Here is a 14,205-nt window from a genome sequence, read left to right on the forward strand (position 1 = left end):
TATTTAGCTGGTGTTCACATACTGGAAGCACTTTGTACACAGCAGCTCTGTATGTGAAGCGTGGCATTTTAGTCTCCCATAGGATCATGGTCAAGTACATCTTGTTAAAACCATCCTGAGGGGGGTGATCGTTCCATTGTCTATACACCAAAACAAGACAAAGCACTTAGTGTGTTCTCAACATGTGGCTGTTTTTTTCCGGTGTGGCAATGCTCGACAACAGCTGTCATCTCTGACATCATCACTGGAGTGCATTGGCCCTTTTTAGGTGGCAGTGTGCCCCGGTGCATTCTGGGACATGATTTGGTCAGAGGGTATGCACAATTTGAAGAAGACCAAACACTTAAGAAAGGTAAATACAATAGATTTGAATGTTGTGTAAGTTAAGGGGTTTGAGAACACACTGTAAACCATTTTAAGACCTTCCAGATATAAATCTAAAGCAAAATATATTTTTCTCCATTTCGTATCTATCACAGACTACACCCACCATTAAAGACACAGGACACAGGCATGTTGAAAATCTTACAATGTATATAATTGACACAAGATTTCAGATACAACAGCAAATGAGACATTTGTATTTTTTAACCTCTTTCTGGCATCTATCTTCACCATAAGCACACATTCTCCATAGATTTCTGATAACAACAAAACCAAAGTACATATAAACAAGAATTAAAAGTACTTTTTTTCATCATAAATTGGCACCTTTAAGAAATCCCTCTTGTATTCAACTCAGTGTAAAATAAAGCTGTCTTTAAATGGTGGCATATCCGGCTTTGCATTTTTCCCCCTTAATGAATGAGGGCAGGATTAAGGTGCACAAGCTGATTTGAGATCAGCACTAAGGACCTTTCTCCTGCTTCCTCTCACACACAGGGGCTTTGGTTTTACACTGGTTCATTATAGTTGAACAGGAGATGTCTTGCTGGGCCATGTCTATCTGCATACACACATCCTCAATCAATAGTCGTTTCTGGAAGGTGTTGACTTGCGTATTGATCGACCATCTTGTGATGTCTTTGTGCAGACAATGCCATTTATTGGCCTCATAAAAGTGCAGGTTTTATAAAAGGGAGGGGGACTTTGAGCAACAAATTAATGAGATCAAAAGGAGGAAGAGGAGAGAGGGAGGGGTTGTGCAAATTTCAGCCGATGACATTGTGAGGCAGCCATTGAAACTGAAGTTGTGAGTCGCAAGTCGTCTTTGAATTGGAATGTCACCATCACAGTTGGAGTCATTTCTCATTCTTTACAGGGTTTCATGTGGACTTTCACATACATATTCAGATTTTTCTCAAGGGTCACAACAAGAAGTACCATGTGGTGATATTACTAATTGTTCTTTGTTCAAAATGTATATTTCCCCCCCACTGGATCATCCAATACTATTGTACCTCTCTTTTTGAGTCAAAATAGGGACCCCAACACTAGACAAAGTGTCAATGGCAGTCACAGGCAGATTTATTTAACCAGGGACAAACAGGAAGGACACACAGGCATACACACAGCAAACATTGCATTCATTAACTAAGCATATCTAAAAAGTAAATATGATCAATAGTTATGACAACAGCCTCACCCAATTCCAGAGCAGTAATAAACCAAGTATCTAACAGATGTGCTTCTTAAATCTTGACTGATCTCCCAACAACTTAATTAAATCTGCAGTTAACCAATTTGTTATATTTTTTATTCATGACATATCATGGTGGATTGTTCCAGTGTACAAATGAAGCCATGATGTAATTTAAAATATGTGCCAGTTTCTTTCCGACAAGATAACTGTATTTGTCACACATGATACTGACAAGCAAAGATATAATTAATCCAGATTGTTTGAAAATCACATTATTTAAGAAATTAGCTATTTCAATATCCCGTATCTGTCAGTTTAAATGCACTATTCAGTGACGTGAATCCAATAAATGTCAATACATTTTATTTCTGTGCCATCCAAACAAGATTTATAAAGGCTCTATCGTCTGTCCCTCTTTTGCTTTATCAATAAAAAAGAAGTGCACACATCCACACACATACACACATGCAACTATCATCCCATCATCCTCCACACAGCGTTCTTAAATGAGAGCTTTGACATTGCTTTGAATTCAAATGTGGTATGTTTTTCCTCCCCAGCAAGCTTCTCATCAGGAAAAGTTGCACACTGTGTGTTCCCACAACATTCCTAGTAAGTTTGACACGTAATGAAGCACTGTGTCATTGTCTTATTGCCTTGCCACCATGTAGAAGCATGAGGAACGCTTTACAGGTCATTATAACCGATGAGCAGGGAGAAGGGTAGAGGGAGAAGGGGGTGGGAATAAAGAGGCACTGATATAGAAAAACATTGCAAGGAAATGGAAGGCAGATATGTATAAGCTTTGACAGATGATGAATGAAATACGAATCGTAGCATACAATGATCTGGCTGTTATAAAATCTTGATACCTAATTGGCTATTTTCTTATAGAAAAAACAAAAAACAAATCAAAAATATGTACACTGTTGTGTCTGCCATACAAATAGTTGAAGGATTTAAAAGACTGATTATGGATTCTTGCTGAAATTAGACAAAAAAAGCAAGACATTGCGATTATGATGCTAATCAAAGGAGCACTGGGCCTTGGCAGAGAGCACACACAATTATGCATATTATATTTTTGCTCTGCTGTGCACAACAAAAGAATAGTACAAAAAAAAAAGTCTACATGACAGCAGTGTTTCTGCTTCTGTACATTTCTGCTCTGCTTCACGTTTCCCACATCATGAACTGTCAATCATTTGCTGTGACGGCAATCTTAAACCGACTCCCCCATTCCACATACTCTACAGTGCTCTATAGTGGGAAGCTGCTGTCATCTGAGACCTGGCCCAGCACAGATTGTGTTTTGCTTACACGAGACTCTCCAGTTGATCCTACACAGCTAGCAGGGTCTGGAGAGAGAGGGAGATCTGCCCCAGCAGGGGGAATGTAGGGGTTGAGTGGATGGATGGATGGTGCATGGGTCACGTTACTCCCACATTAGACGATCATGTCGTTGTGAATGTGATCACAGCTATTATTACAGCTTACATGATGAAATGGCAAAAAGTGCTGACGAGGAGTGCTCACATCCTCGTTCTGCCAGTGTGTGTGTGTAAGTGTAATAATGATGTGAGGCTTAATGTATTACGAGGTCTGCTGGGTCGTGCTGTCCAGATTATCTCCCACTAAAAACCATCAATATTGTCATTCAATTATGTTTGTGTTCGTTTGCGATAAACATTTGGGAGTGATACATCCATGTTGGGGTCATTTGTGAGTTATTAATAAATAAATAATTCTAATGAACACAAGTGCTGTTTTGAAGGAGTGGAATAACAAATATATGTATCTGAGCGCCACTGTAAAGCCCCATTCTCCCTCTCCCTGTGGTGTCAACACCAACATACTGTTAGCAACATAGTCTTACACACATGTCTACAGATATAATCTCAGAGAAACCCAACACCAGAAACAAAACATAAGAAGATGCGAAAAGACCAGCTCTAGTGGTGTGGTAATATAGCAAGAAATTAAAGAAGAGAGCAGAACTAAAACCATTCATGAATACTCGTAATTCCATTTTGTTCTAATTTAAAACCAAAAGGAAGTTCGTCCAAGTGATTTTTTGTGTTTAATATTTATACCTTTTTTAGTTTTGGCAAAGTAACTAACCCTCAACATCTCCTCCCTCCCCTTTCCGACTCTCTCCAACCTCCATGTCCCAAACTCAGTCCCAGTTTGTAGATTCCCCCGTCAATTATCGCCGGAGCAGCAACATGAGCAGTGAAAGAAGATAGATGGGGATCCCGGGGAGGTTCTGGTTGGCGGAGGCTTTCACCTTCTTGTTTTCTGGAAGGTAGTCCACGGGTCGATGGGTAACAGGGATAATAAGGCGCGGGCTACGGGCGCACACGTCATCAGCGCACACGCCACTTCCTGATCCGCTGACGTCATCACCTACAGACAGAAGGTCAGGAAATTAGTTTTATGGTACAATATGCAAACAATTTTAAAATGATTTATGATTTTCATAGAATAAACATAGTAAGACCACTGCCTTATACTCATGCATTTTAAACATACTTTGCACATACACTATTTGATCAGCTTCCATATGAATAAATATGAGCCATGGGGAAAGCCAAGAAAAAGGATGAGGATTTCACCAGCATCTAACTGTATGTGGTACAAAATATGACTTCAATAATTTAAAAAGGCACTTTGATTTAGGCCAGGCATATTTATGCCTTCATCTTAGTTCCACACTGATTGTTGCCATTTTGCTAGAGTTTATACAAGCCAAGATAGAAGATCAGATTAATAGAAACAGAGTCACTTCCCTTAATCTAGACCTAGTTACAAAGTTTCTAATCATTAGGGAGTTTTCTGGGATGCAGTTTCTTGTGAAGTGTTCTTCGGAACCTTGTGGGCTGTGATGGTAAAACTACTCACTAGTGTCCTGAAAGTCCACATCCTGGCCGTTCAGAGCATTCTTCAGGCGGTGCGTCATGATCTTCAGCTGCATTATCTGTTGTCGTATTGTCATGTCTGGTTTCGTGATGTCGATTTCCACTTCAGGGTTGTTGATCTGGCTGGCCAAGCCATCGCCCATCACTTCGGGAAAGTACCTGGCAAACATGATTTTTTTTTTAAACCACAGTTAATTAGTGAATATGTAACTTGCTGAACAGTCAGTACTGTCAATTTGTCAATGGCAGGATAAAAACACCTTAAGTTCCCTTCATTTTTGAGGATTCTGTTGAGTCAGTTGCTTTAAAATATCCTTATTAGTTGATAAGCCTAACAGTGGTGGCATGTACTATTCTATTCTGTAAAAATCTGGTTGAAAACCTGCTATTAGCTATCATAAGCTACTGGTCATACAAAAGAGAACATTGGTTTCTGTAAAAACAACCCAACGCCAAAGTGCCAAAAAACTGCACTTCATCGAATTGCCACTTGAGAGTTGCTCCATCCCAATAGAGCCCCTTGCAGAAATAGGCATGTTTACATTGGTTTTGGTCTCTAAAGCTAATTCCTACTTTCATGACAACTGTATGGGACGTGAATCTTAATATAACTCACTGACCATCATTTTTTAAAGATATCAATTCTTGTTTTGCCGTATCATATTTTCTTCATACAGTATGGTTTATAAGCCTTACCTGGCACGGCTCATGCCGTTCCAACATTTATCCTCGGCCCCTGTTCCTGTGGCCACTCTGTCACTGCAGAGAACACTTGGGAGAGAAACCCAGTACGGCTGCATTTCCCTCAGTCTCATGGTTACATCAGACACCTGAGGCAGAGTTGACAACAGCACATTTGTGAACTTTTATACAAAATCACAGCATTAAGGTACACTCAACAGATAAATACATTCCTTCTCCCTCAATAACCAGTTTCAGTGCTCTCAGTCATCTGAATCATTCATCCATTCAAGCATTCAGTCCCATCTAATCACCCCATAGTTACTGTGTAAAGGTGAAATGAACAAAAAAAAGGGTTTGATTGGCCATGATGAGCAATGGTTCTTATGTCATAAACCATCACTGTGAATAGGCTGGATTAGGCCATCAGAAAGCAATAAAAAGGACACCGATTTTTTCGGGTAAATACTCACCAGTTTTTCCATTTGATTAGTGCTGGTTCCCAACCTATCCTCCACTGTAACCTTTCCTTTCTTCACGATGTCGTCAGCTCCTGTGCTGCTGGTTCCTCCTTCTCTGAGGTTGCCACAGGCCTGGAACAACTGAGGCAGGAGACAGTGAAGTAAAGACAAGACGGAAATGTAGAGGGACACACAAGAGGGGGAAAAGTTAGCAAAAGGGTGAAATGAGGATATTTAATCAGTTTTGTTTTGAAAATGTTTATGAAGTTTATTCAGCTTTTAAATCACTGTAAGAACCAAAACAGAGCTACGCTTTATCCTCTTAAACCTTTTGAACTAGTAACATGAACTGTACGCCACCAGACTCTCTCAATAAACTTTACTTCCCTACCATGTGGTTCATATCCTGGATTTTTATTGGGGTTGGTGTTAACAAGAATGAAATGTGATGCCTCTGAAACCAGGCTTTTGAATAGAATCCAATAAACCCATACTCATACTGTATCACCAAAGCATTTAGTTTGACACCAACTTATGTATAAATATACTAAGTAGTAACTACACATAAATCTATACATTTAAAAGCCAACAGCGACAAGTGGCGCTGATTATTTGCCACATCCCAAGAGTCAATCACAGGATCGCTCCAGCAGATTGATTCAAAGCTCAGAAAGCACTATTCCCCTTATGGGGCTTACATTTTATAAATGGAGTCCAGGGAATAAAGTAAGACTGCAGTCAATCTGTCATCCAATCTGGCCTGCTTAGAGGAGCCTCAAGCCTTTGAACCTTCACACATAACTATAAAATAATCCTGTTTTAAGCTTCCAGTCATGTCTGTCAGCATAACTCATTGGTGTTGTGTGGTTCACAGCAGATAGAATAATGGACATAAAACATGGCATTGACTCCGTTACACGACAGACAGACCTGAAACACACGCTGTATCCACGCTGCAGTTTTTTACAGCTGTATTAGATATGCTTCCATTTGTAGTAAGTACATAACACAACATATGGCTTTTGATGTCAACAGATTATGTAAATTGGAGATAATCTGTCCAACACTGTGACAACCATAATACTCAACATGAATGACTTCTGTGGAATAAACGCAGACTTTCCACTAGAGCTGAAGCTGAAGTTGTGAGATGATTTCCAACTCAAACCGGTTCAGAGGCAGTCTGCTATGCTATGGCTCACCTCAAACAGCTGGACTCTTTGACAGCAAATCGGCACAGAGGAAGCTTTGTCTTCCACTCAAAATATACCATGTTTTCCGCCTTCAAACAACTGAGCCAGATTTCAATTGCTGCCAGTGCAGGATCACATGAAACCATTCAACTGTAAAGTAAACACTTGGCTGGCAGGCTGTGTCATGACTCATCCTTTTATTTTAAATGTAGGAGGTGTAGCATCGAAACAGCAATAATGTGGTGGTGGGACAGGTGTTAACTTCACAAATGAATATAGGGGCAACATAGCATAGGGGATACTAAACTGACAAGTAAGGGTATATTTTACACCAAGTTTCTTTAACTTACCACTACTTTTAGCGCTTTACCAAGTGGTTCTGAATATTATTCCTGTGTAACATGAAATATTTATGACTGAATAATCAAGAGTCAGCAAATCTGCTTCTGCAGGACTATGTGGTTGTGCTTTGAACAGATTTGATTGACAGAAGCCTTGTTACTGGCAAACAATGACATCTGCCATATCATTTTGTTTACAGCATTGCTAAATCCTGTGCGTGACATCACACCCACTGCAAAGAGCACAGACAAAACTCTAATAGAAACAGAAATACAAATATAAAAATGAAACTTTTTGCAGATATCTTTTGTGTGTTTATGCAACAAATAACTTTCATTGTGACAGTATAATCCATGAAGCTATATAGCAGGTTGCTGATGGAGGTTCCCATATTGCTACTGTACATGTTCTGCAGTTTGCAGAAACTTGTGTTTGGCCTTTTAAAATATCATTTGAATATCATTTGCATTCTGCTACAGTATGACTATAGCATTATGTTGGTAAAAAACACATAAACAGTTTGTATAGTTAATTCAGCTTCATGTGCATGTACCAATGTTTGCTCCTATACCTTGTTGTTGATGGGCTCTATGTTATCCATCATGGTAAACATCGCTTCTGATATACGAGTGGGGATGGAGAGGACCACGTTATCCACACCAGATGGACCATCAAAGCGACCAGCCACCTGCATCATTGTTTCTACGGAGACGGGAGGTACAGTTAGCGTGAAGAAGGGTTGAAACGATTCATGTGTGGCACACTGGTTTTCATTGCAGAAAGTAGCATCATGTGTGAAACAATGAGGAACCATATGGCTGATTGGATGCATGTGTAAATGGCTGTCTGCTCCCTACCTGCCAGATGCCTCCACTCGGTGTTGAGGTCCGCCTGGTTGGCAAGACAGCCCTTCATGACATTGCTGCAGTAGCTGGCACAAGGTCTGGCGGAGGCCATGCCGCGGCAGTGGGGACAGTACGTCATCGTCATCATGGCCCGCATGCACTCCTGGCTCAGCTGCACCTGGTAGGGCAAAGACAAAAATAAACTTACACCACCTGGATGAAAAGTTACTGTTTTATGATTTAAGCAAATATGATATAATAGTCTTAAAGGTCACCTATTATGCAAAATCCACTTTTTCATGTCTTTTATACATAAACATGTGTCCTCTATGTGTAAAGAGATTCTGAAAGTTTCAGGAAAAAAGTTTCCCTCACTTTTTGTCCTGATCCATTTCTATAAAAACCTGTCTGAAAATGAGCTGATCAGATTTTGGCCATTTTATGATAACATAACGTTTTTTTGGGTTGTGTAACCATTAGCCAATAACCAATCAAGGTAACCCCCCCCCCCACCTTATCACCTGAATCTCCTCCTAGAGCATCTTTGTGTTCTTTTTAACCAAATATCTCGCAGAGGGGCGTGGGGAGTGGCTCCTTATTTTCATCTAAAGTAACAGACACAGAATCAGCGCTTTTGAAACAGGGCTGAAACAGAGGGGTTGATGGGATACTACAATGCATGATTTTGTTGGTATTTCGAGCCAACCACTTCAGAGACATGTTTTGTATATAACTGAGAACTATAATATATTGATAAAAAACTGTATAATAGGAGACCGTTAAAGATAAAAATGACAGCAGCAGTTGTTCAAAAGGTATATTTGATGTTCTCTTATAAAATCACTGCCACTACAGAACAAGATAATTCAATATGCTATACCTAAGTGTTCATTTTTAATAAAATAAGTAGATGAAAATGTCTTTAGCCAGACAATGACAGTCACAGAACCGTCGGAGGTCACCTCCCATGGTGACCTTTTTTCAGATTGCACCAGACTTTCATTCAGCACAGTTTCCTTGGAAACCACTTTGGGAGAATTCGCTTTTTGTTTCACATGCGATGAAAAGGCTCTGACATTCATACAAGTATTCTCAGTCCCTCAATCCATCCTTCCTGCTTTTTCCATTCCTCCCTCTCTATCCCACAAGGCTGTTCCCCTAGGAAAGGGCCTTGGTGCGTGAAAAGTGAAACTGGGTTAATACCAGTAAGCTCTGTTCGCAAGAGAGTACAGCTATGCATACAAAACCTCAGGAAGTGTGTGTGTGTGTGTGTGTGTATATAGAGAGAGAGAGAGAGAGAGAGAGAGAGAGAGAGAGAGAGAGAGAGAGAGAGAGAGAGAGAGAGAGAGAGAGAGAGAGAGAGAGAGAGAGAGAGAGAGAGAGAGAGAGAGAGAGAGAGAGAGAGAGAGAGAGAGAGAGAGGAGAGAGAGAGAGAGAGAGAGAGAGAGATGGAATGAGCCCAGCTACGCATACAAAGCTCCTCTTAGCTGGCATCTGGGCCAGCCTGATGCTTTTCCTGGAAACAGCTATTCTAACAGCAAAGACACAGTTCAATCCAGATTTTAACAAATATACAGTGGGAATAGGACAACAATAGGAATCAGGTGGGAAAACAAATCATAGAAACTTTGAACATTCTGCCGGCATGTCAGCAGTTTACTATATCATTGGACATAAAAATGTTCTCAGACTATGGACAATAGCCGTATCCCCTGATAAATATAATCAGCACTAACAAATGCAGCATATTGTGTTTCTCACAATTCTAATGTTGAAAATGTGGTTGTAAAGTTTTAAACAACCTCCATTGTGTTCTGTGTTATTGTTTTTTGCGTGGCTTTTCTCATCGACTATTCCACAGTATTTTTTGACACAGTTTCAACTCCATTATAGATAATAAATCTTCAACCACATTAGAGAAAAAATAAAAACAAGCCATAATTGGTAATTGCATCTCTTTTGGAAAAAGAGATCAATAAAATTAGATAATTATTGCCAATTGCACGAGGAGGACAGTTTAAAGTGAAATAAGTGACAGAAAAGCAATAACCCCAGCACATTCCAAGGCTTAATCTCATATGTCTCATATGAGACATGACTCAGATCCTCACTCCTGCCCTCCTCTCCTCTCCTCCCCCCATCCTTACCCTACCCCTCATTGGCCAGGGATGAGTCAGACGAATGTTTCTTCGGTGAGAGAAAAGTGAGGGAAGGGAGTGTGCAGGGATGAGTAGAGAAAAAGACTGAAAGCGAGAGGAATAGGGGGCTGTTCAAAAAGCTACACTATTCAAGAAAGGGCGTTGGCAGGGGAGTAAAAAATAACCCAGGGCGATGTTAATGAAATAATTATTAAGCAGAGACAGTCATTAATCTTGTTTCTGTTACATCATCCATACAGTATTAATGCTAGGAGTCCCAGGCCGGGCACAACAGACACAAAACAGTGTGTAACTCCTCCGCAGCGCTAATTGGAGGTTGATGTTGACAACTTCCTCCGTAACCTTGGAGCTGTGGTGCACTGGGCGTGATGAAGGAGGGGCCGTCAAATTAGAAACAGTAATAAGACTCATGAGCTGCAACCAAGGATTATTTCTACTATCAATAAATCATTTGATTATTGTTCCGTTACTGAGAAATTATTGTTATTAAAATATCCATTACCAGGAGTGAATTAACAACGAAGTTGTTAAACCAATTGACAGACATAGAAAAGGGATAGAAGGAGAAAATCTTCCAATTAAAGTAACTTTTTTTTAATCAAGCAACATTTCTAAACATGCTCTAAAGAGATGTTACTTGATACAATACACACAGACGCACACACACACACACAAACACACGCAGACTCACACACACTGATTTGACTCATCTCCATACTGGCCTATCAAGAGATATCAAAAGAAAGTTTTAGGTTTGAAACACTCTTTGATGTTTGCTCATGTAGCTCTTTGACGAGACTGTTACATTTTAATATCCATACCCTTGTGCTTGCTTCACCTTCACAGCATGCTCCCCACACCTGTCAGTCCCTTCTTGCTTGTGGCAATCACGCCCCGAGTCTCTCCTGCCTCTCTCTCCCCATCTCTCTACTTCTCTTCTCCCTTCTGTAATTAGTAAGGATATATGAGGGACCTCTCCCCCCTGTGTTACAGAGCAGAACAATCCACACTCCTTGCCTCCAGAGTGAGCCATGTGGCGCGTGGCCTACTTCCTCCACTCCCATACTCGAGGGAATAAAACAGTCCAGAAAAAGTTAGGGCACACAGTAACTGGTGCCGCCCGGAGTGAAGCAAGGGAGGAATTAATACGGTACAAGAAAAAAGAGAGACTGCATCTTACTTTTTCTGTCTCATAAAAAACATCTTTCAAAAAAGGATTCAGTTCTTACTGCATCTCAGGCTCTTGCTGTATCCCCTCTAGCTGTATTATTGTTCATCTAGTTTCACAATAGTTCCTATTTGTCATGTCTAATCCAACTCAAACATAGCAAGGATGCATGTGATCTGAGTTGGTGGAAAACACAAATATTTGCTAGAAAGCATATGAAGCACACATATACACAGAGAGGATTTTATTCTCTGCAGCTACACTTAAACAGTGTAATACTTATCTGAGCAGTGTGTGGCAAACATCTCCAGTCACTGGGCCCTTTAACAGGCACTACTGTACATAGCTATAAATAGGAGCGGCTGTCTCATCAGGGCCCAATCAATCGAAGATAGAATTACAGGGGAAAGATAAGGTCCAAATTAGTATACCAAGCTAATCATGATAAAAGGACAACGCAGGGCACATCCATGGTAAAATATCAACTATAATGTTTATGTACAATGTAATGGTCAAGCAAGGAGAAAAAAGGATTAAGTGAGCAGAAAGATAGGGAGTGCTGGAGTTTGTCACAGTCTTTTTTCCCCTCTCGATGTTCCTCTCTCTCATTTGTTCCCATCACAGCACAGGACTGTTTCAATCTGCTTAAGTACAGCACAGTGCTGATTGTTTCCCGGGGAGCGGAGCAACACAGACTGACACACAAATTATGAATTTGAAAGTGAACAGTTGGTTGCAGTCTGTACTTTTTGCAGTCAAGTTGTACCAAACAGGCCTCGACTTGAATGACTTAAAGACAAATTAGACATTGTGTCTGCTCCCACAGCTCAGTGGATCTCGCTTGGAAGGTCCCATTAACAGAGATTGACCAAGTGTGTCCATTGTGACAATGCTCTCAATACATGTGCACTTGCCCTCCCTTTTAAGACCTTCAATGTGTGCAAATAAGGCACAAGGCAGTCCACGACCTTATGCAGAGTGGCTCCATCCCCTGTATTAGCCTTGGGATGACATTTTGTAATTTTATAAGAGCTGTGATCATTCTTAACACGTTTTCCCAAGTGGCCTTGTTTAATGAACACATCACTCATTGTCTCTCAGCACCAAAACAATGGCATCAGTTAGGAAATGTGTATTAATGAATAGCCACACAGGGGAAATGAGCATCGCAGTTAGAGAGGAATGATGGAATGATGAGGTGTGTATGTGTGTTTCTGTGTCATTAAGCACTTGTGTGCTTTAGTGTGTATATGCATGTTTGTCTAAGGCAGATGCTTATCAGTTCAGAGTCTTGTGGGCAGAGCTCTGCAGGGAACATAAGCTACTCTGGCCATTCTAGGGTAAACCCAAGTGACAGAAAATCATGAACAGCAATTACAAAACAACATGCTGCCCATGGTAATTCTGATCCTTACTCCCTTGTGTGCTTGCTCGATTTTAAGCTAAGCAATAATTACACTTGTTTCATGCTTCCCTTAGCCCCAGGTCTATCAATTTTACTTGTCGCTGTCACTGTCTGTGTCTCGTTATTCACTAGCTACCTGCTATGCCAGACTAGCTGTGTTTAGCAAGTGGCATAGCATGAAGCTAGTAAATAGCTTTTCTGATTTTATTGCACTGTGGTTAGCTTGGCTTTCCTTAGAGAAGACACTTAACTGGCTCCGGCCTATATAGCAGAACTCCTCCGTCGCTACAACCCAGCCAGAGCATTAAGGTCGGCTGACCAGCTGCTGCTGGTAGTGCCCAAGACCAGGCTCAAAACCCGAGGGCATCGACGAGCCTTCGAAGCAGCTGGCCCTAGGCTCTGGAACACTCTGCCCCTCCATGTGAGGTCGGCCCAGAACCTAGTTTTTTTTTTTAAATCAACACTAAAAACTCACTTCTTCTCCCTGGCCTTCTAGTCAGAGCGGAGCACGACTCACGACATTTCCCTGTGTTTGATTTTAATATTTGCTGTTGTAATTTATTGTCTTCTGTTTGCGATTGTAGTAATGTGTTATTTATTATTTGCATGTACATCACTTTGGCTCGACCGAAAATAGTTTTTGTAATGTGCTATATAAATAAAACCTGATTTGATTTGATTAAATGAGGCATCATCAGTTCCTTTTGTGTACCTATTCCCTGGGCCAAAGTGAGATAATGGAGGCCAGACTGTCCCTCTCTGATGCTGGCAAACAATATAGTATTTTGTCACCCACAGATGTAGCCTGAACGTCAGAGTGAAAGGGAGAAGAATCATATCGATTTTTTCTTTAACATGCAACTAAATGTGTGGCCTTGCAGTCATGTAGCCGATCAACCTTTTAGGCATGTCCTTTTTTCTCTTGCCCGAGTACTTTTCATTCTTACACAAAGCCTGACCAGGTAATATTTCATCAACTAAATAATTGTACAGTAATATTAATTTCTGGCTCAGCATCTGTCTCGGAGGACACATATATTTATCATGGGGCCACTGCTCTCAACACCTTCCTTGTCCATTGTCTGACAGGAGGCATTTTTCACCGGTGCATCACTACTGGCCACCTCCCACTCAGGAGCTGAAATTATTTCTCAGTCTTGCTCTGATCATAACCTTACTCTTGTCTTATACACAGAGGGGACTATTTCTCTAGGGAGATATTAACCCTCCCTGTGGCCTGGGGAGACATTTTTCAACGTGGAGCTGACATTAACTGTTGTTGCAGGGGCTGATTGTCTGAGCCGGGGGCCATACTTTATGGAGCCTCTCGTTTCCACCAACATTGATCTGCCACAGCTTTATGCTATGCGCACAGACTGGTAAAAACAGGCCTGTGTGTGTGTTTGGGTGTTCACATCAAAGAGGATAAATAGTGTTGACCAAGGAGAGAT

The 14,205-nt window shown here is 40.9% G+C and overlaps 1 protein-coding gene across 3 annotated transcripts in view; it reads right to left on the reverse strand.

Moving 5' to 3' along the window:
* Positions 1-514: 514 nt before the first annotated feature.
* gpc1b (glypican 1b) overlaps positions 515-14,205 on the reverse strand; it is a 64,281-nt gene continuing 50,590 nt past the window's right edge. For all 3 annotated transcript variants that reach the window (XM_034226144.1, XM_034226143.1, XM_034226145.1), the window contains 6 exons: positions 8,035-8,200; positions 7,749-7,879; positions 5,655-5,783; positions 5,197-5,330; positions 4,484-4,659; positions 515-3,988 (listed from right to left, as the gene is read on the reverse strand). In XM_034226144.1, the coding sequence (XP_034082035.1) occupies positions 3,789-3,988; positions 4,484-4,659; positions 5,197-5,330; positions 5,655-5,783; positions 7,749-7,879; positions 8,035-8,200 (936 nt within the window). In that variant the 3' untranslated portion in view covers positions 515-3,788. The remainder of the gene's footprint in view (positions 3,989-4,483; positions 4,660-5,196; positions 5,331-5,654; positions 5,784-7,748; positions 7,880-8,034; positions 8,201-14,205) is intronic.

This window comes from Gymnodraco acuticeps, unplaced genomic scaffold, assembly GCF_902827175.1.
Source record: "Gymnodraco acuticeps unplaced genomic scaffold, fGymAcu1.1, whole genome shotgun sequence".
Classification (NCBI taxonomy): domain Eukaryota; kingdom Metazoa; phylum Chordata; class Actinopteri; order Perciformes; family Bathydraconidae; genus Gymnodraco; species Gymnodraco acuticeps.